The following is a 22,341-nucleotide window of genomic DNA, read 5'->3' as shown; positions in this document are numbered from 1 at the left end:
AGGGGTTCAGGCTCCATGTAGATGTGCTAGGATTCTGGAGACCAACATCAAATGCATCATCAGCAACACTAGGAGTTGCACCACTGCTTTGTCCTCCAGCAGGACGTGGTGGAAGGAATTGACGTGATGCAGTGGTGGTAGGACGACGATTCGGTGTGGCACGAGCATGTCCTCGTGCACCTCCAGCTGACCGAGAAGGGATGCTGACATCCTGTTCACCTGCACGACGTCCACAGCTGCCGCTACGCCCAGTGGCACGGCTAGAAGCACGTCCACGACCGGCGCCACGCCCGGGGGCACGGCCAGCGCCATGCCTAGCGCCACCAAGGAGGTCGCCATCCCCAACCAATCTGGCAGGCGATGAGCGTAGAAGGTGCAAGTACGACATGTTGTCATTGAAGTCCATGGCCTCCGAGTTGAGGTCCAGACCCTCCAATCCGCCAGGTCCATGACGACGTCCTGCGCCACGACCGCCAGAGGGGAAAGCCGCAAGGGGAAAGCTCGGGGGCTGGCTGAAGAACTCGTCGTCGTCGAGGTCCCCTTGCGACTTCATCTGCGGACGGAGAAGGAGGCGAGCGCGGCCCGACACTTGGGCGGGGAGGAGGCACGGTAGGGGGGCCTAGCGGCGCGTGGAACTTGGGAGGGGAGGAGGCGCGGTGGGGGCCAAGCTCCTGGCGGCGTGCAGGCCGCCGACACCTGGGCGGGGAGGAGGCGCGGTGGGGGCGGAGGTCCGGGCGGCGCGGGGCCCACTGGAACTTGGGCGGGGAGGAGGCGCGGTGGGGGCGGAGGTCCCGGTGGCCCGCAGCCCGCCGGAGCTTGGACGGGGAGGAGGCACGGTGGGAGCGGAGGCCCGGGCGGCGCGCGGCCCGCCGGACCTTGGCCGGGGAGGAGGCGCGGTGGGGGCGGAGGTCCCGGCGGCGCGCGGCCCCCCGGAGCTTGGACGGGGAGGAGGCGCGGTGGGAGCAGAGGCCCGGACGGCGCGCGGCCCGCCGGACCTTGGCCGGGGAGGAGGCGCGGTGGGGCCGGAGGTCCCGGCGGCCGGGGAGGAGGCGCGGTGGGGGCGGAGGTCCCGGCGGCGCGCGGCCCGCCGGAGCTTGGACGGGGAGGAGGCGCGGTGGGAGCGGAGGCCCGGACGGCGCGCGGCCCGCCGGACCTTGGCCGGGGGGGAGGCGCGGTGGGGGCGGAGGTCCCGGCGGCCGGGGAGGAGGCGCGGTGGGGGCGGAGGTCCCGGCAGCGCGCGGCCCGCCGGAGCTTGGACGGGGAGGAGGCGCGGTGCGAGCGGAGGCCCGGGCGGCGCGCGGCCCGCCGGAGCTTGGTCGGGGAGGAGGTGCGGTGGGGTGGAGCTCCGGGCGGCGGGCGGCCCGCCGCACGCCGGGCGGGGAGGAGGCGCGGGGCTGGGAGATGGAGATCCGGTGGGGTGCGGGAGATGGAGATGGAGAGATCCAGAGGAGGAGGCGGTAGAGAAGAATGGCAGATTGGGCGAAATTTTACCGGATGAACATGGGCAAAATGGTAATTTCTCCATCCACAAGCTGCTAAAAGCTATCCCGCTCCAGCTTCCGGGATTTTGAGGATCCAAAAATCCAGATTGTGGAATCTGCAGCAGAATCCAAGCTGATTGGAAGCTGTACAGCTTCTGGATTCCGGATTCTCAAAATCTTTCTGGATTCAAACGGGGCCTTAGTTCAGGCCAGAGTTGGGCTGCTACTGTGCCAAGGGCCGCTGCCTCTCGTTAACTCCATCCGCCTGATTATTCCCGCGTCCGCGGGCCTCAGACTGCATGCGCAGCTCCCCCGTGCAGTCGTGCCCACAGCCACACCCCGGTTCCGCGAGCCAATCTCTCGTTCTCTCCGCTGCGTTGCCCCATTCGAATGCCACTCGTTCCCAACCACTTGGGGCCTGGTTGGCCGCATCAACCTCCAACCAGACTCCCGGCATGGAATTTTTTTTTATTTTTTTATTTTAGTATTTTGCAAAAATATATGAGCTTAAAAAATTACAAATCTATACCTATACCGCTATTTGAAATAGCAGAAGTCAGATACCATCAGTTGAACCGACGGTAAGTTCCCTCCTCTAGACAATATACTTTTAAAAAATCATAACTAATTCATATGAATTTGGATGGAGATAAACTTTATATGAAAATTGTAGATCTCGACGAGATCTACAACTTATTAGTGCAAACTTTTTTCATTTAGTGTTATCTTAGTATTCAAATAATCAACATAAGTTTCAGATCTAAAATTCAAATTTTAGATTTGAAACTGGGCAGCACACATCCAAAAAATCATAACTAATTCATATAAATTTGGATAGAGATAAGTTTTATATAAAATTGTAGCTCTCGATGAGATACAACTTTGTGGTTCAAACTGTTTTCATTTGATGCCATCTTTGTGCTCAAATAATCGACACTACTTTGAGATCTAAAATTAAATCTGAAAGTTGTATCCATTATTTGAGTACTAAGATGACACCAATGAAAAAAAGTTTGAACTAGAAAGTTGTAGATCTCATCGAGATCTATAAGTTTTATATAAAGTTTATCTCCATCTGAGTTCATATGAATTGGTTATGATTTTTTAAAAGTGTACTACTTAGAGGAGGGAACTTACCGTCGATTCAACTGTCGGTTGCTTGCTATAGTACACCTTTACAGCGGGTACAGATTTGCAATTTTTTGTTTGGCCATATATTTTTGCAAAATACTAAAATAAAACATATAAAAATAAAAAAATCGGCGCCATGCAACCTTGAGTTGATTGGTTGCCTAAGCTTAGGTAGTGGGCTTGGCCCGCAGGATGCAAAATAGGTCCCTGAGCTTGGTTCGCTGGGTGCGGCAAAAATTCTCGTTCCCCCAAAACCAGGCTTGCTCGGTGCAGCGCGGATGCGATGAAAAAAATGCCCGCAGGGTCGCTAGGGTCGCTTGGTACGTAATATGTGCAACTAATTACCGTCTCCATGCAACCTAGACGGAACGAACCATGGAACCAAACAGGCTGGTGTTGCATGCGCTGGGCTTGGCCAGGGGGGTCTGGTTCTGTGATGCGAGCCTGGCTCAGCAGATGTTGCATGCGCAGGGCTTGGCCAAGGGGGGTCTGGTTCTGTGATGCGAGCTTGGCTCAGCAGAGAAGACAACCAATCCCCTTGATGTACCCCTCGGTTTGGTGCGTGCAATGCAAACGGTTCGACAACGACCTCTGCCTCGTGGCGCGGCCAACATTGCCTCTGCCACTCCCAGCGTATGTACATTCAAATCCCAGGGGCTCACCCGAGGTGTAGGTGTCAGGACGTTAGGTGTCTTTAGGCTGGCCTAAAGGCCAATGAGATTGCCATTGGATCGAGGCTAAAACGTGATTAGAATATTAGATCGAAGTCGAACTCGAGTACAGCAGTGCCGCACAGGGTCGCAGCCGCACGCGTGCTCCGCCCGCACTCCCTCCGCATGCGAGCGCGATCCCTACAGGAGTTGTGACTTGTGCACGTGTTGTTCCTGTTCTTGTTCGACTGCATCGGACAAGATCAGGCTATTCCTGTTTGATTGCGCCGGTACCCAGGTACGCTGCTCGATTGTCAATTCTTCAATTCTTCATACTATTAATTATTAATTTACCATCACAAGTTATTTAATTTCAACTGATTGATAACTATTGTGTATTTATAATAATTTTAGCATTGTGGGATATCATGTCGTCTAGAAAATATGAATCAGGCTGTGAGAAAAGAAAAAGGAAAAGACGTGTGGATGAATTGATAGAATCACATAGAGAAGCTATGGATAAATTTTGCAAGAGTTATCAGGGCCCTGAGAATAATACAGGCGCTTCGACGAACCCAGATGAGTTGGCAATAGTTGTTGCGGATGAACCAACTAATGGGAATCAACAAGAAAATGTTAACATCAACGTCGATGATAACAATGTAAGTGACTCCGAGAATACAGTAAATGCATCAGGTGCACATGCATAGTCTGCTAGTGTTGATGAGAAACCAATTTACACTTCAGATATTTATGATCCAAAAAATTAGGATAATATTGATAATAAAGCAAGAGATATATTAGTCAAGAAAGGGCCTATAAGAGAAGATTATATCAAATTTCCTCTAGATGCTACCTCAAGATATTTTTCATATGCTCATTATTCTAGAAAATTAAGCAATGGAGAGGTACAAGATAGAAAATGGTTAGTTTATTCGAAGCATGTTGACAAAGTTTTTTATTTTTGCTGTAAGATCTTCAAGTCTAGCACTAGCAAGAGTCCTAGTTCCTTAGCAGGTGTGATGGGTTAAGAAATTGGAAGCATATCAGTAAGAAGCTTAGAGAACATGAAAATAGTATCGAGCATATTAGTAACATGAACAGTTGGAATGAATTGAGAGCTAGACTGCGGAAAAAGGAAACAATTGACAAAGAATTGCAGCAGCAAATCACAAAGGAGAAAGAACGGTTGAGGCAAGTTTTGTTAAGAATAATAGCCATTGTGAAATTTCTTGGTAAATGCAATTTGACTTTCAGAGGAAGCAGTGAGCAGCTTTATAATGATAGTAGTGGTAATTTCTTTGTTTGTGTTGAGATGATTGCGGAATTTGACTTGGCAATGCAAGACCACTTTAAACGTATTCAGAACAAAGAAATTCATTGTTATTATCTCAGTCATAAAATTCAGAATGAGTTGATATCTTTTTTGACTTCTGATATCACAAGGTATATCATAAAAGTTATTAAAGAGGCCAAGTATGTCTCCATTATCATAGATTGTACCCCTGATGTCAGTCATCAAGAACAAATGACTTTATTAGTTCGATGTGTTAATTTGTCCGATGGCAAGATAAAAATTGAGGAGTACATTTTGGGATTCTTGAAGGTGAATGACACATCTGGTTTGAGGCTTTTTAATGTATTGCTTGAATCTATGGAGTCCTTTAGCCTAAATATTAGTGACATAGAGGGTCAAGGCTATGACAATGGTTCTAATATGAAAGGAAAATACAAAGGGGTAAAAAATGATTAATTGATATTAATTCAAGAGCATTGTATATGCCATGTGCGTGCCATAGTCTAAATCTTACTCTTTATGATATGGCAAAATCTAGTAGGAAAGCTGTTTTATTTTTTGGAATTGTTCAACGCATATATAATGTATTATTTGCTAGTTCTACGAAAAGGTGGAATGTTTTGCTTAAACATGCTCCTAGTTTAGCTGTAAAATCATTGTCCAATACTCGTTGGGAGAGTCGAATCAAAAGTGTTACAACAATGAGATATCAAGCTACTGAATTAAGATTTGCTTTGCTTCTGACATTGAACCTAAAGATAGAAGTGATGCAAAAAAATTATTTGATGCACTTGGCAGCTTTGAGTTTCTACTTGATATGATATCTGTCATGATATTTTATTTGCTGTAAATAAAGTGAGTAAGAAGTTGCAATCGCCTGCCATGTGCATTGACTCTACTTTGAAGCAAATACAAGGTATAACGCAATAATTTCAGAATTACAGAAATGAGGAGTTTTCTTCTAGTTTTGATCATCGCCAAAGGTATTGTAATAGAAATGGGTGTAGAGGCATCATTTCTAGAAAAACGTCGTGCTACGAGGAAGAAACAGTTTGATGAAAGTAAATGCCAAGAAGAAATTCTTTAACACGAGATGGATTTTGAAGTTAAATATTTTTTTAGTTGATACGACGATCGTTTCTTTGAAGAATAGATTTGAAGAACTCATGGTGTTTAAAGATATATTCGGATTTTTATTGAGCTCAAGCACTTTGAAGTCATCAAATGATAATGAACTTAAAGAATGTTACACCAAATTTGCAGAAACTTTTTATTTTGATGGTTCATCTGATGTTGAGGTATATGATCTTATTTCTGAATTAAAGATTATGAAATTCACTTTGCCAAATAGCGTAATATCTGCTATGAAGATTTTTAAGTATGTCAGATACGTGGATTGTTATCCTAATGTCTCCATTGCTTACCGACTCTTATTTACTGTCGAAGCTTTTCAAAGTTGAAGTTATTGAGGAACTATTTGAGGTCAACAATGACTCAAGAGAGGTTAAATAGTTTGGCAACATTATGCGTCGAGAAGAAATTGTTGGATGAGATTGACATCAACTCTATCATAAGTGACTTTGCATTGAGGAATGTTAGAAAAAAAACTTTTAAGATAATAAGTATAAATAATTTGATATGAATATTACTTTTAGATACATTTAAGTATTTATTAGTAATATTTCATATATATATTATAATATAACATGTATAAATAATTTGATATGTATAAATAATTTGATATGAATATTGCTTTTAGATATATTTAAGTATATATTGGTAACATTTCATATATATTTGTTACAATATTTATATTAAAAGACCACGAGTTTTACTTTCGTCCTGAACTTTCCAAATCTCAGTACATTCCCATTCTGCCGTGCGATTTGCTGCGGTCAGAATGGCCTGCAAAACCAAACGTCCAAACCAGAGGCAATCGGTTGCGAACCCAATCTCCAGGGATACAGAGGCAGCACGACATGATCACACGTGCGAGTGAGCATACAAGATTCATTACAATATAACTTACAAATCTTTTACTGTTTCTGTTCCTTTATATCCTTTTCTTCTTTCAGTAGTACAACAATTCGTGGGAAGTGGAAACCCAATCTCCAGGGACCCTGACCCCGCAATCTCTCCCGTCTCATCGGTTCCAGTCTTCCAGAAATGCGGGCAGGGTGAAAGTGCAGAACCAACCAACTATAGAACAAGAAAAACAGACTGAAACCATACACATCTTGCAGCACGACGGGGCACAGAACGAAGTGAACGTGACGACCAGAACAACTTTACAAGCGGCAGGTTTTGTCATAGCGGGCTGAAGGGCTCCGGCAGCGGCTCGAACCGGTGGTCGAACAGCGGGCTCTGATCGGGCTTGTCGTCGAAGCCGTGCAGCCAGCTGGTGTTCCGCACGTCCTCCCGCAGCAGCATCGCCTCGTAGCGCGAGCTGCCGTAGATGTCCAGCTCGCTCAGGGTCTCCTTGGTCCCGACGCTCGCCCTGTCCGGCGAGTCGGTTGAGCTGCCACCGTTGCGCGAGGGAGCCCCGTTCGAGTCCCCGGAGAGGTGCCCGTTCACGCTGCTTCCGTTGTCGGTGTAGTGCCGGTCGCCGTTTGAGATGCCAAGACCTGGGTCTGACGCCCGAGCTGGCCGGGCCTTGGCAGCAGCTGAGCGGATGCTCTGGGGAAACAGGGATGCACCACGAATGCCACCCAAATTCTGCCGAATGTCCTGTCACAAGTAGAGATAGCTTAGTTTCTTCCAAACACTCTGCAACATTCAGCCCAATCTATCTTCTATGAAATTTTCCAACTTCCAACCAAAATTGATCATCTCCAAAAGCACTCACTTAAACAAACTTTTAGAGACACGCATCACTTGAGCGGATGTTGTTACTTACGGATGCAAAATGCAGTTGTCCATCCAATGGTTTATTTCCCTTGAATATTTATAATATCACCAGATAATGCTTTCTACTTGCAGATACTCTTTCTCAATCAATGTCTATATCTGTATTTTTGTTTTGGTTTCATATAATTAGAGAGGACCTTGCGACTTGCTGTAACACACAGCCAATCTGTATTCCTGTACATTTCACTTAAAGTGCTTTTTTTTTCACCTTGAAATTGAAATGCACTTGCAATGTTTCCCAAAGCCACGAGCATGACAATTTTGACTAAATGCAAAATATTGAATCTTGATAGGTTCAGAGTAGATCAACAATTGCAGAAAGTAACCAAGTAACGAATTCAGTCATAGAAATGCGACTTTTAAACTACAATGCGGTAGATTAAATGAACGCAGGGAACATACCATGTGCTTGATAGCCATGTCAAGTGACCTCTTTGATATCGATCTCCCAAATCCATTATCAGCGCCAGTGACAGGCCGTGAGTGTCTGTTAGGTTGACTGTCAATAACAGACCTTTCAGCTTGCCGATTTTGGTGTCCATTTGTGAGACTAGGTGTCTTTGATGATGCATCAGAAAATTTACTTCGAGTCACAGCAGGCACAGAGACCTTCTTCACATGTGCTGATGTAGCTGAAGGTTCAGTATTTGGGGTTGACCTTATGCCTAAAGCCATTCCTGGCCTTGATCTGCCAGCAGATAGTGGTCTTTCAGGCAATTTTGTCCTTAAATTTGGTGGAGTTTCATTTGGGAAATCAGGGATATCAAGTGGCCGCACTGGTGCTCGGGGTCGTGGATTCGGAGAACTTGGACGAGATGACGGAGCTGATGAAGGTGCTGAGTTCCGCCCATTACTGATTGCAGACCGGGAGACAGATGTAAAACTACTGATACTAGAGCTCCGTCCAACAGAAGGAGAGCGACCAATAGCTGGTGCTGATGAACGAATTGCAGGTTGACGTGTAGGTGTAGATGATCGCGAGCTGGAACGGCTCATCGAAGGAACAGAACTTGAGGACAATGAGGTGGCACGGCTTATACCAGGAACATTGCCTGAGGAAGACCCTGGTCGGCTCATTGTACCAGAAGATGCGCTCGGGCGACTTATTGCATGAATTGGACCAGAAGATGAACTGGGAATTATACGGGACCGAGAATTTGGAGTTGATGGCCTTGAATTATGTGCGGATGTGGTCTTGGCAGCAGCTGACTCAGTTGAAGAGTTTGGGGCTGTTGGACGAGTTCTTGTCGGAGTAGATGGACGAGTTTTGGCTGGTGTAGATGGACGAGTTTTAACAGGAGTAGAGGATCTTGCAGGCACTGGACGCGAAGCTGGAACTGATTGTTTTGGTGCAGCAGCAGTGGTGTTTCGCCTACTAGGGGTTGTAGGTCTTGAAGTGACTGATGAAATGCTTGTATTGAGAACTGAAGTCCTGTTGTTGCCATTCATGAGAGTAGACTGGATAGAAGGTCTGCTGACAGAATTACTCCTTGCTGGTCTAGTGGGAACTGTTGAATGCCCATTCTCTGTTTGAGACACTGAAAGCTGCAAATGAAACAGTTATATAATCAGTCAATTTGTATAGTTAGTTGCTAAAGAGGCGATATATGACTTTGCTTTAATAGTTTTTATACTATCGAATACTAAGGTGAAGCCCTGTTTACTGAGAGTATAAGAAGTAAAAAACCATATTTTCCAAAAGAAATGAATGAGCGAATAAGACAGCAAACATTGCAGATCACAGTGCTTCTGAATAAGAGTATCTCATAAATTCTCTTTTGCAGAAGCTATATCTCATTAATAGGTCAAAATGCTTCGAACTTGTCACCTCTACCACAAATACACAAAGTCACAAAGCATGATTCCAAGAAAAATGTTGCTCAGAGTAGGAATATTTTATCAGTTTACAGGAGAAAATCTTTAACAAATTTAACTTTTATAAGCACCAAAATGGAACATACCCTAGATGCTCTAGTAGTCGAGGATGATCTAGTGGTAGTGCGCTTCGGTAATATATTTGGGGATGGTGTTTTCTCAGCAACCTCCAGTGCAGGAACACGTGGGGTCCCAGGCGGAGTTAGAAGCCTAAGGAGTACAGCACAAAGTACATTAAGTTAGAGTAGAAAAAATATGATGATACGTATAAAATGGATAAAATAGACAACCAATTACAAGCTCTTTGCATAAAAGAAAACCCAAACAAATCGATGGTCATTATGCACCGTCAAAAGATCAAATATCATGAAATGGTATATTGGACCAGCAACAACTGGCCCTCCTTTTACAGCATTCTCATGCTAATATCTCAAATTGACCTTTATCAAATGCCTCAGACGGACCTCACCAACAATAAGATACTCCTAAATATATTTCACTCTTTCCCACTGCACTTCTTCCATGCAAGTTACTGTGTGAACATGTGTTGAATGCCAATTAACAATCTCAAGGTTGGCCTTCCAAGGGAAGAGTCCACACAGGACAATCAGCTCACTTGCATATCTAGTGTTTCAACTTTGCTTTGCACAGCGACACATTTCCCCCCAACAACCACCACTGCCACCAAAGTCATCTTTAGCTAGAAAGATCACATCAATCGCAAAAAATCAGTCAATCAACACCTAAAAACCGACATGATGGTGAAACGGTGCTCTCCAAGGATCAAGCTTCCTCAATCATTCAAACAGCAATCCTTTCAACACGAAAGCAGGCCAATCTACTCCCCCTCACTAGTTAATATGAAGAGGCTTCAACTCATTCAAAGCAGTGATCCGTACAAACCATCCTCAAGGCAGGCCAATTTCAAGTCAATCCAGGGGTGAATACAGCCCTTGTACTGCATTAATCCCCTCTTCAGTCAACACAATGCAGAGATCATAAACACACATATACATACACACGCACACCTTGTTTTTTTTAAAAAAAAAGCTAGAAACATTAGATAGGGAAGAGAGCAAGCATGTAAGTTGAGAATCACCAGTCATAGTCGTTCTTCCCGATCTCCGAACCCAACAGGTCCTCCATCGCAGAGCACAGCTACCTTGCTGTCCCAAACTGCAACAAATCCCCAACGATTCAGGAAAAAAAAAACACCGAAGCATCACTAGCCAACCCGATGCTGCTGCTGCTACCTCTGGCGGTGGGCAGCGCCGGGTCCGGATCCGGATCCGGCAGGAGGTTCCAGAAGCTTCGATCTATCCAATGCCTCCCTTCCCGCAACCAATGACGCTTCCTTCCTTCCTCAAATGCCGCGGCCGGGGGCGAGGTGCCGCTCCGCCCTCCCTCCGCCGCCTAGAGATGCGCTGCGTCTGCGTGCGCTAGAGATGCCGAGGCGAGGGGAGCAGGGGCGCGGAGGGGGACGGCGCTGCTGGTGGTGGTGGTGGAGGGGCTGCGTGGGCGAGCGTGAAGCTCTGCGCCTCTGCGCTGTGATGTGAAGCCTTTGTTTTGTTTAGCCGCAAAGGCCCGCGACCCCTCCTCGAGGGTCCCACGTTACTCGCGGGGCCCACGTGTCAACGACTGATTGGCGGGGATGACCCGGTGCCGAGCAGGAGAAGTCGGCGCGAGCTTGAGCGGATAGGACCATGGGAGAGGGTAGGTTCCATTCAACGTGGGGTTGACATGTGGGGCCAGGCTACCTTCGGGCCCGCACATCAGCCGGTGACGGCGCGTTAACCTAGGTTCGCCGGGTTATGTTAATCGCTGTCAGAGGCCGCGCCGATGCGGTGATTATTGTGCGGTCAGAATAATCAGTGGATGATTTGCCGATGTGTTCGCTGCTCAGCGTAAAGCGGCAGGCTGGCAGATCAAGCGCCCCCCGCCCCCCCCCCCCCCCCCCCCCCCCCCCCAACACACACACCCATGCCGCTGCGGTCAACTGCGGGCAACGTGCTGCACCAGCTCGCGCGGCCGGGTGGGGGGAGAGCTGGATCCTAGACGGTGCACGTGCAATCGCGTGCCCTCGTCTTAGCCGTCCGATCAGGAACGGGCGGTCGAGATGGCGCCTCGCTTCGCGTGCCGTGTGCTAGATCTGGACCGGGTACCACGGCGCCACCTCACGGCCGGGCAACATTTTGTGCCCTGGCTGTGGATGATGGCTCGTGCATCTGCGCTCATCGTTGTGTCCTACGGGTAACGGGTCGTTCGTTGCGGCCTGGAAGAGTGGAGGGGCACTGTTACCGAACGTGAGGTCAGGTCCCTCGGATCTTGGCCGCCAGTGACGTACTAGTACACCAGTGTAGGGTTCGTGTGCCGCGCAGCACCCGCAAATAATGCATGTGGCACATGTGGCCACCCAGCCGCGTGGTTGGACAACGGACAGTGGGGCATGCGAAAAATGTAGCAGCACCCTGGCCTGCCCTGTGCTGACACAAGGAATTTCGCCGGACAGGAATTCCCCAATTTCGCTGAATTGTTGGGTTATGTTCGTCCTTGCTGTTGGGAAAGTTCGTCAGGCATCCTGTATTCCTGTGGCAGTGTGGCCTGCCTGGTAGCTAGCGACTTCTTGTCCCGTAACTCCCGTTTGAATCTTGCCTTGACTGTAGCTTGTTACCCTGTACTGTAGGCATATGAGTCTGTAGATATCTTGGGCGAGAGAGAATATGGTGATGTACAGTTCCTCGTACTAGTTAGTTTGTGCGTCCTTGTCTACGAAAATGAGCATCCCGAGCTCCAAGGGCGCTATCCTACACAGCTTACGCTGATGGGAACATGGAAGGCTACACATTTAGCTTGGTGTTGGTGGCGACGCGGCTCAGTTCTTGCAAGAACCGTGAAAGATCCCCGGCGCTTCATCAGATAGCAGTAGTAGGTGAGTTTGGACGACGAAGGCCATGAGATTATGGGAACTCCACCGCGCCGCGCCGCACCGAGCCACAGATTCCTGTTGAGGCACGCCGCACGCCCGTCGCCCCCGTAGGTTGGTGCCTAGCTATCTGCGTCTCGGAGGCGGGAGGGCACCGGCAAGCGACGGCCTCTCGCCCCCGGCCCGCCCGGCGGTTGGGCGATGGCGACCCGGCGGACGGTGGTTGCTGCGTCGCCAGGGACCGACACGCCGGGGCAATCTCGCGTTCCCGCGCGTCGCCGGCCGTTCGCTGCAGGCCTGCTGCAGCCTTGCGGAGTCGCAGTGCTCCTCCGTCTCATTTCCCATCTCGCCAGGGGATGACACTGTGCTGTGTGCGGGGTGCATGCATCGGGATTGCGTTCTGGTCCTGTCCTGACGCCGGGGCTAGGGTGTGTGGTGGCCAGTGACCAGTGACCACTCGTCTCATCCTGTTAGGTGTGCAGCAGTGCAGGTGGTCCTTCACGAAGGGTAAAAGAGAAGTGCTCGTAGGTGGCAGGCAGCTGGTGACCAAGTGTGCAGTAAAATGCTCATTTGCTCTGTTGCTCAGCTAGTCAGCACCCAACACCTGAAACTCTCACAGCTTGGTTCATCGGTAGTTTTTCTCGCATCGCACGTATTATATAAGCACTGAGGAAGAAACATAAGAGGAAAACATTCGGAATATTCCGTATGAGGAACTGAATCCCTTTTCATTTAATGAAGGCGCATCGGTATGGCAGTTCGTTCTGTCAAATTCAGGACATCCCTGCAAGTTCAGGACATCTTGTCAAATTCAGGAGAGAGTTATAAATAATTCCTGCAAGTTGCAGGATTTACAAATAATCATGCAGAGAGCAGGAATCATAGGTTATAGAAAAACAAAAATCTAGAGAGCCTGCTGGTGTAGATGATAGGAATCCTTATCAGTAGCCAGTGGCGACAACCGCTGGCCCCCTCATGTCAAACTTCCCGGGAGGGTACATGTAACATGCAGCCTGCACATGCCATACGTTCCTTCCAGGATCCACATCCTATCAGCATCGACCTGCAATGTTGCACGGTCCTGCTCTTTTACGAACTGTCTGTACTCAAGGCCCCTGCAATCAGACGCATTGTTTGTCCTCCACCTTCAAATACCGCGACACCGGGGACGACTGACAGATGCCCCGTTTGTTCCTAGAAGCTCCTAAAATTTCTGTCACATCAAATGTTTAGATATTAATTAAAAGTATTAAATATAGACTAATTACAAAATTAATTGCACGGATGGAGGCTAATTTGCGAGACGAATCTATTAAGCCTAATTAGTTCATGATTTGACAATGTGGTGCTACAAGCTAATGATGGGTTAATTAAGCTTAATAGATTTGTCTCGGGAATTAGCCTCCATCTGTGTAATTAGTTTTATAATTAGCTCATGTTTGATTCTCCTAATAGCCTCCGTATATTCGATGTGATATAAATTTTAGTCCGGACTAAAGATTAAAACACTCCAGAGCCAAGTTGTGGAGGAGAGGAGGGTCCTCCGTTCTTCAAGCTGTCAGTGGAGCTGGAGTTTCAGGCTCTCAGCTACAGCAAATGGATAAGGCCCAGGGCTTGATGATGCCCATCAGTCGTCACACTTAGTGCATTGAGTTTTTCTTAACAAAAAAAGAAAGAAAAAAGAGAGACAATCAGAGTATTTGTAAAACGAAGTCTGTTAAAAATATGATATCTATTAATATCTTCTTAATCCAAGGCACTAAACCCATGAATACCGTATTTGTGTAGTGCTTGCCTGTATTTGTTTCCAGAGGAATTGTGGAAGATCATCTTCAACTTTCCAGGTATCTAACTGGATTAACAAATGACGCACCCTGGATTGCACTTGCAAGTCTTGGAAGAAATCAGCTGTGAAGTACTCCTACTAAACTAAAACATCAATAATTGGGATTAAAGCAAGTACTTTACCTAAATTTTAAATGTCAAAGGTAGGGAGATTTAGGCTCTATTTTTCACCGGAAAGGCAAAGCAAAAGCGACACCTTAGCTGTAGGCCGCTGGAGGATTTGCTGAAGAATGATGGCACCTGCACGTACCATTTGCCCTGAAATGGGACGTTACTCCTTTGTGCGCAATTTCGCTTTTCCAACTCTCGGGACCTCCATCTCCATTCTTCAGCCATCTTGCCTCCTTTAGCTGCAATAGACCATACAGATAGCTAACTTGCGAAGAGTTTGCTAATAACTACCTAGAGCATTTCATGGCTATAAAAGGTTGACAGACTAGGTTCTCATGGGATCTAAGTACAACAAAACAAAAGGTGCACTACTGCACGAGTTCATACTTTGTACCTAATAAAGAGGCATTCAACGTAACACCTCAAACAGCCGAAAATTACAGATTGGCAATAACCTTCATCCAGTACACATTGAAAGACAAAAAATGGCGAAATTCTTAACCACAATAACACAAACTCCAATAATCCTTGGACCCATGGCACATATCAGTACACATAAGTTTCACATATAGTGAAAAAATATGAAGCATATAAGCACACCGATTTCCCCCTTTTTGTTGTAGGCAGCACAGTACAATTCACATGATAAGAAAGTATCAAGAGAACTACAAAGAGAACTACAAAGATTACAATAGCGCAAAGAGCAAACTCGACCATTCAGTTATATTCCTAACAACAATCAACCAACCATTACTTGGAGGGTCACTAAACTTTTACACATTCTGCTTCTCTTTGTGTTGTTCCACAATGCCTGCGTAAGTGAGCAGAGCCCACAAGTGAGTGATAAACTCGCCACCATGAGTAAGTTGCTCTATGTGACCTCTCACAGTATCTGATGGTGCGACAAATAGAATCATTTCAGACCAGAAGTCCGCAATCACCTTCCATCGTGCTGAATAATCAGTTATGCTTTCCAACTGCTTACCAAGCTTTGCACCCTTCACAAAAATAGTTTCCTCTAGTTCTCCCAGATTTTTCATTACCTGGTACTTGTCTTGCGAAGTTCTTACAGATCCCAGGAATTCTCGTGTTTCCTTTTCCACCTCATCAAATATGGTTTTTGTATCCCATTGGTGACCTGGTAGCAAATCTGGAACATACACAACCAAGTACGCACAGTATCTTGATAGTTTTGTCGCAACACCACGGTGGATCAGAACATCCACTTGTTCTAGGCCCCGCTCAACTCCAACTCAGGTGGTGGCAGTGCAATTTCACAGTAGCAGGTAGCTATGTGCCAAATCAAGATTGTATGTGTTTGAGTCTCTTGCTGCATGGCCAGGAAAAATGCTCAACCAGACCATTTCTTGCTAGCGAGGATAATCCATTGGATAGCTGGGCATTGCTAGCTTTCAAAGACTGCACAATTGCTTTCTTGACTTCTTTATCAACATTGGTAGAAATTCTTGCTTTGTGGTTATTTAGCAAGAGACCCATGCTGATGCCCATCTTCTCTTGATCTTGAAGGTACAAGATATTGCTCCATCTAATGAAAATATTCAGCCTTCTCGTATAGGGATTGCCTTGAAAAGACTCAAGTAAAGAATACTGGCCGATCTTATCCTGCCAATTTGAAAGCAACGTAACCTTGCAGAGAAAAGCAAGTATCCACTCCATGAATTTGTTCTGTTGCCACTGGAGATGACTGACATACCTGCAGGTTAATGAAACTTTACACCAGTCTGAGAGCCAATACAGTATAAGCTGCAACACATCCAGCAAAGCAAGTGATGCCAAATTTAGCACAGTAGTTGTTAGAGTATATCAGGCAACTCCGGATATGGTTAGTTTAGGATTCATTGTAATCCCGGGATAATCTTTCTTATCTCTAGGAGAGGCTACTTGCCCTCCAAACCATGTACTCTTATATAATCAGCCCATGGGACTCAAGCAATACAACCCACGCATTATACACAATCTTACATGGTATCACGAGTCTAGGTTCTAATCTTAGGTCTCCGGCTTCCGCTGCCCTCACGCCGCCCCCGGGGAGAGCGATCTCCACTGGGGGCAACGCTCTCGTAAGATGTGCGGCCGATCCATCTGATCCGCCGCGCCGTCGTGGTCAAGAAGCAGCAGAGGGGCCTACCTCTCTCTATGGTCAATTCGATCTCGTCGAGCTGCGTCTGTCGCATCTTCGTCGCCTTCTCCCATGCCGCCCCTCTCCTTCGACGTCGCCGCCACTGCTGCCTTGGGCGCGAGCGTGCGGCTGCAAAGGACACCTGTGGGGGCGCAGGGCTGCCGCGCCACTGGAGATGTCGGGGTTAGGCCGGGTCGTTGCGCCACTGGAGACGTCGTCGTTGCCGACGCCATCGTCGAGATCCATCGCCAGACCGGTCTCATCGGGGCCTCCTCGCCGCGCCCGTCCACCATGCCCTCCACCGTGCCGCTCCACCACCGTCGCCGGCGGGCTACAACGCTCGTCACCGCTGGCCCTCTACTCCGCGCTCGTCAGGCCTGCTCCCCCCTTTATCCCTCGACACCGCCTCCGCCACTACCGTTGAGCGTGAGGACGTGGCTGCGGGGGAGGCTCACGGGGCTGCCGACCTGTCGCGTAGCAGGAGCGGAGGCACCGCTCCAGCTGCACCCTGCCCTGGTCGATTTCGCTCGCGGGCGGGCCTCGCCCCTCCTCTCTGCATCTCTATTTCTCTCCATCCTTGGCTGACGGGAAGAGATAAGGATATGAGTAGGGGCAAAGCTAGGTGCACCTGAGACTGTATCCGCGGTTCCTACTGCTGTTGTTTTTCTTTTTCTCGGTCAGAGATCGGGTTTGCGTCGCCCTGCTGTTCGTCGCCGCTCCGTCGTTGACGCTCCCGAAGGATGAGGTTGTCGTTGCACCCTCCAGGCTGCAGCGGCGACGCTCGTGATCAAGCCATCGCCGCTGTTGTCGCCACCTTTTCAGGCAGTGGCGCCACCCATGCTGCTGGTCCTCGTCACGTTGGCTCACGGTCCGAGTCCGCACCTATTGCCGCACGCTTGCGGACACCACCGTCGATGTTGCTAAAGGAAGATGCACTTGCGCTCTTTAGCTGCACCATCTACCATCGCAGTCGGCTCATCGTCCTGCTGAACCTGTCGGCAAGAAGCTGCTGATTTTGTGTATTCGAGCGCCTTCGCTGATGCTTCGGACCCACGCCCTCCTCCACGGCTTCGACCGCGTCCACCTCAACCTTGGCTACTTCAGCACTAAGGGGCTACCATCTACTTGACAAGCCTCTTCAGCTCCCATTCCAGCCACAACATCTGCGACGCATCGACGGTTGCAACTGCGGGGGATATCATCTCTTCGGCTTATTCTCCAGTCTCATCGTCTGCGCGCTTCTGTTGTGACTGCGGGGGGATGTTAGAGTATGTTAGGTAACTCCGGATATGGTTAGTTTAGGATTGATTGTAATCCCGGGATAACCTTCCTTATCTTTAGGAGAGGCTACTTGCCCTCCAAGACATGTACTCCTATATAATCAGCCCATGGGGCTCAAGCAATACAACCCACGCATTATACACAATCTTACAGTAATAACAATATCAGAATTCTTGATTTCCACCGTGGTCAAATTGCTTGAAGAATGACATATTCCACGGGCACGAGTTACAGCCAGTATAACCAAAGGGGTTAATGTGACAGAAATTATGGTGAGGTAGAATATTACGCGCTCTCGATAATACATGAGGGCATACTTGGTGAAGAAAAAAACATTTAGGAAACTTAACTCTACTTGTATCACCCCGAAAGCCCTATTGTAGTCATCTTCCCTGGCCAACAACCTTCTGAAGATGAAGTCATGACTCTTTTAAAGGCCAGATTCAGAACAAGAAAATCCAAAGTAGCGTCGCCGGAGCAAATGGAACAAATGCAAATGAAAGGCATACATCTTTCAATCGGGCACCCCCAGCAGACTTCATCAGCCTACCATCACAACGCCAAATCTGCTCAATGGTTATAACATTCTCAGTTGCAATGAACTGCTTTTGGTAGTAAGGAGGTTCAGACCTGATCCTAGCACCAGTCCAGCACACAAGGTAATTATAGCCTGCCAAGCTAACAGGATCATATCTGGATTCATTTGAATCGACTTCATGCTTCATGTAGTCAGCAAGTAGTTTACTTGAATACCATGACTCGCTAGCCAATAAACAAGCATGTATTCGCATATAATTTTTGTAGATTGTTACAGTGAACAGAAGAGTGACACTGGTAGCTATAAAACCATCTGACATGTGCAGAAGGATAACAGAAACATATGTGTAGTAGAGGATTAACTGAATATAGTGTTTCGTCCATTGCTTATTTTCATCAAGTTCGAAAGCAGTGATTGAGTTGGTGCACCCAAGGACTGCAAAGAAAGAGACAGCCCATACCGGATACAGGTCAATCTTGATGGATGATGATTGCATGAAGCCGATAGTGTATGTAAAGATGAGAAATATTAGAGTGTACACAGCCCACACCAGGGTTCTGATGCACCTGCTGCTTGATCGGCAACGGCATGATCCAAGAGCAGCAATGAGCCATAAGAGGGCTATTTCCACAAGCATCAAGGCCTCAATGCTGACCGCACGACCCCTGGGGTCATGGAGCAAGCTATGTATGATGTTGGTGCCATTTCCATGAGCTTGCTGGCAGCCCTGTTTCTCCATCACTATGTAACTTTTACTCCAACCAGAATCGCTCCTGTAAGCAGAGTCAGATCCAGACTGCTGAAATAAAGGTGAAACCGGTTTCTTTCAAGTACTTGGAGGGAGAATAGCACCTTTGAGGTCCTGTATTATAGAAATATGCCAACATGTCATTGACATGGAATGAAGCAACTGCTTTTATAGACGAAACTCAATGTTTTACTCCAGCATATAAAAAAGATTAAAAGAATACTTGCTTCATAATGAGTCATGACCACATGATTTCACATTGGTAACTGATTAACGTCTACAGTCAGCTGAGCTCCTTTTCCCTGATACAATATCAGCTGATGATAAGTTAAGTAACTCTTCTTTTATCTTAAGTTAAGGTTGATGGAACACCTCTTCTTGTCAAATGAGAACAATTCCAATGCGCAAGCGGGCGGTATCCACAGTATCTTGATGGTTTGGTTGTAACACTATGGTGAATCAGAACATCCACTTGTTCTCGGCTCCCGCTCAACTCCAACTTAGGTGGTGAGATTTCACAGTAGTAGGTAGCTATGTGCCAAATCAAGATTGTATGTGCTTGAGTCTCTTGCTTGCATGCCCAGGGGAAGTGCTCAACCAGACTTTTTCTTGCTAATGGGGATAAACCCGGACATTGCCAGCATTCAAAGACTGAAAGATGCTTCATCCATTGCTTTCTTGACTGGATCAAGGCCTCAACAATGACCACACAGCCCCTGGTGTCATGAAGCAAGCTATGCATGATGTTGGTGCCATTTTCATGAGCTTGATGACCCCCCTGCCTCTCTATCACTGTTATAGTCTACTCTGAACAGAGACACGGAGTAACTCCGGTATAGCCAAACTGCCTCCAAACTTCTGAAATCAAATTGGAATCTGCTTCTTTCAAGTTTCAGTTACTTGGAGGAGAATGAACAGCTTTGAAGTACTGCAACTTATAGACATATTTCAGCTATTTTACATGTCTTGAATATGGAATGAACTGATTTCAGAGGGGGCAAAAAACCAATGATTGGTTTAATCTAGAAAAGAAAATACTGGCTTGATGACCAAATGATTCACAAGGGTAATTGATTAATGTCTATGGTCAGCTGGGAAGCTATTTTTTTTCTTTCCTGATATAAGATCAGCTGATAAGTCAAGCAATTCTTCTTTATTTGTGGGGTCAAAGTTGACAGAACGGCTAATCTTGCCAACTGAGAACAGTTCAGATGCGCAAGCGACCAGCCAGGCACCTATCCTCAACACCTATCCTAAACTAAACATCACTATACAAAAGTTCAAATTTCAACATGGACTACCGAGGATGGCCACTGTGAGTTTATGACCCTCCAATCAAAGTCTTACTAACAGGCATTCCTAAAACTATATAATGCCAGTTTCAAAGCATAGCATCAAGAAAACGAAATGTATCCAAATGAGTTAAAAATTAGCAGCACACTCCAGTAAAACATCAAAAGTGACCTATGACTACTGAGACAGTGTCAGCTCCAGACAACACATTTGTATCTCTGTCTGGGCAGACAAGAAATTGGTGCAACCTTACGTGGTTCCAACGAGGTCATGGACAAACAGCTTCTCACGCATGGGATTTGACTGTCAACGCCAAACATGAGCAACCAAATGGCATACCGAAATTTCCCCGAACACCTGGCGTGCATAGGATGCCCGTGCGTCAACACAGACGACGAAGATCCTCCAGAACCACCTCCCGCGGGTCACAGAACACTGCACATTATGCATCAGAAATATTTGCAGCATCATGGAAAATGAAGGAAGGGGTCATGCACTCATGCTCAGTGGTCGGTGCTAAGCAAGCGGGTAGAAGCGGCCTACCAGTACCAATACCGCGTTCACGCAGTCAGCGAGACGCGCTCTAAGAGATCCGCGACTCGAAGAGTACGACGGCGGCGCCGAGGCGGCGCGCAATTTGGCCACTGCCTCTGCCGGTCCTGCCTGCCTCCATTGCCGGGCGCGCCAAACCGGCCGGCGAGAGACCGGTTGAGCAGCCGACGAGAGAGACTGGAGAGGTGTGAACGCTGAGACGGAAAAAAAAAATAGGTTCGGGCCGGATTGGCCCAATACTGAACGGAGTTCCGCGACAATGGACCGTCCATCCCATTGCAGCAAACAACGACACGGCCTGACTCCGAAAGTGGATCCGCTCGTTGTTGGGCCCAGTATAACAGAACTGCTGCTTCATTTGGAAAGTACGGAATTCAGGCCGGTTCGGCTCCCTTGCTCTGTTGGCATGTTTTTCTCGAGAAAAAGATGCAAATGCAAGCGATCAAGCAAATGTTTATCAAGCATTGAAACTACAAATTATGTTTGCATGGATCTCGTAATTTTTCGTAAAATGACTGGTCATTCATGAAGCAGTAAGATATGGATTTGTTTAGCAGTTAGCATTTAGGGGTGTTTGGCAGCACTCCACTCCAAGAAAATTAGCTCCGCTCCACCAACTCCAAAACACTCGCAGCCAAACACGTCTAACTCCACCAACTCTAACTCTAGAAAAAAAAGTGGAGCTGGGGGTCAGATCCACATTTTTGGTGGAGTACCTCAAGGGGTGCTCCAAAAACACTTGTTTTAGACCTCCTCGTGGAGTTGTGGGTTATTTACCCACCATTGTCACTCGTTACACAATTTACCGATTGGCGAAACAAAAGAATCGCTCACCTCATCCTATTGCCCCTTCCACCATGGCCGTGCCGCCCCTGCCTTCCACGGTCAGGTCACCATCGCGACGCGCGGTGGCCATCGACCCACCGGCGGACTATGCCGTCGCCACGCGCCAGCTCTCGCGGCGATCTTTGCATGGCCCTGCACAGCGACGCGACCCACCCCGGCCACTTGCGTCGCGTGCCCATGATGCCGACATCCGCGCCAACGCCGCCTCGCCTGTGCTCCCCAGTGCTGCGGCGTCCTTGCACCATCCTCACGGCACTGCAGCGCCGTTCTCGCCCACTGCTCCGCAGAGCACGGACGACGACCCCCGCGGCCCTATCTCCTCCCCGGGTCGTCGGCCTCCTCTCCCTCTCTCTCTCCCATTTTGTTCCTTCTTCTTCTTTCGGCAGAGCAAGCAAGGTAGAGCCAAGCTCGACCACCATCCGCCCGCTGGCCAAATCCTCCCCACTCCCTCCAACAAAATCAAATCACCTCCACCCGTAGCTCCCTCACTTCCCCAGCTCCACCCTCAGCCACTACCTACCGCCGGCCATGGCTCATGTGGTCGGGGATTGAACTTTCCCCGCCCGCCATGTGCTGCAAGACACCGCTGGCCACCCACACGTTGACAAATACCCTCCGGCCTTCCTCGTCCTCAACAAACTACACAAACCGAACCGTGGTGAGGTCTAGGTGCTCGTGCTCTAGTTCTTGCGCCGTCTTAGTCAACTTTCAATGCTCGATTTT

General features: G+C 47.9%; 2 protein-coding genes across 2 annotated transcripts; both read right to left on the bottom strand.

Moving 5' to 3' along the window:
* Nucleotides 1-6,555: 6,555 nt before the first annotated feature.
* Nucleotides 6,556-10,882, bottom strand: LOC117849825 (uncharacterized). Its single transcript, XM_034731522.2, has 5 exons — nt 10,595-10,882; nt 10,441-10,517; nt 9,428-9,551; nt 7,869-9,011; nt 6,556-7,286 (listed from the first exon to the last, which is right to left on the bottom strand). Exons 2-5 carry the CDS (start codon nt 10,485-10,487, stop codon nt 6,867-6,869), a joined length of 1,734 nt encoding a protein of 577 aa, XP_034587413.1. The 5' UTR covers nt 10,488-10,517; nt 10,595-10,882; the 3' UTR covers nt 6,556-6,866.
* A 3,970-nt stretch (nt 10,883-14,852) lies between these two features.
* On the bottom strand, nt 14,853-20,993 carry LOC117849080 (uncharacterized). The gene is made up of 5 exons (XM_072292370.1): nt 20,764-20,993; nt 18,100-20,655; nt 17,760-18,068; nt 15,868-15,934; nt 14,853-15,472 (listed from the first exon to the last, which is right to left on the bottom strand). Exons 2-5 carry the CDS (start codon nt 18,916-18,918, stop codon nt 14,994-14,996), a joined length of 1,674 nt encoding a protein of 557 aa, XP_072148471.1. The 5' UTR covers nt 18,919-20,655; nt 20,764-20,993; the 3' UTR covers nt 14,853-14,993.
* Nucleotides 20,994-22,341: the final 1,348 nt, after the last annotated feature.

This window comes from Setaria viridis, chromosome 3, assembly GCF_005286985.2.
Source record: "Setaria viridis chromosome 3, Setaria_viridis_v4.0, whole genome shotgun sequence".
NCBI lineage: Eukaryota > Viridiplantae > Streptophyta > Magnoliopsida > Poales > Poaceae > Setaria > Setaria viridis.
The sequence above is the reverse complement of the archived record's forward strand: the minus strand, read 5'-3'. Positions and strand labels throughout refer to the sequence as shown.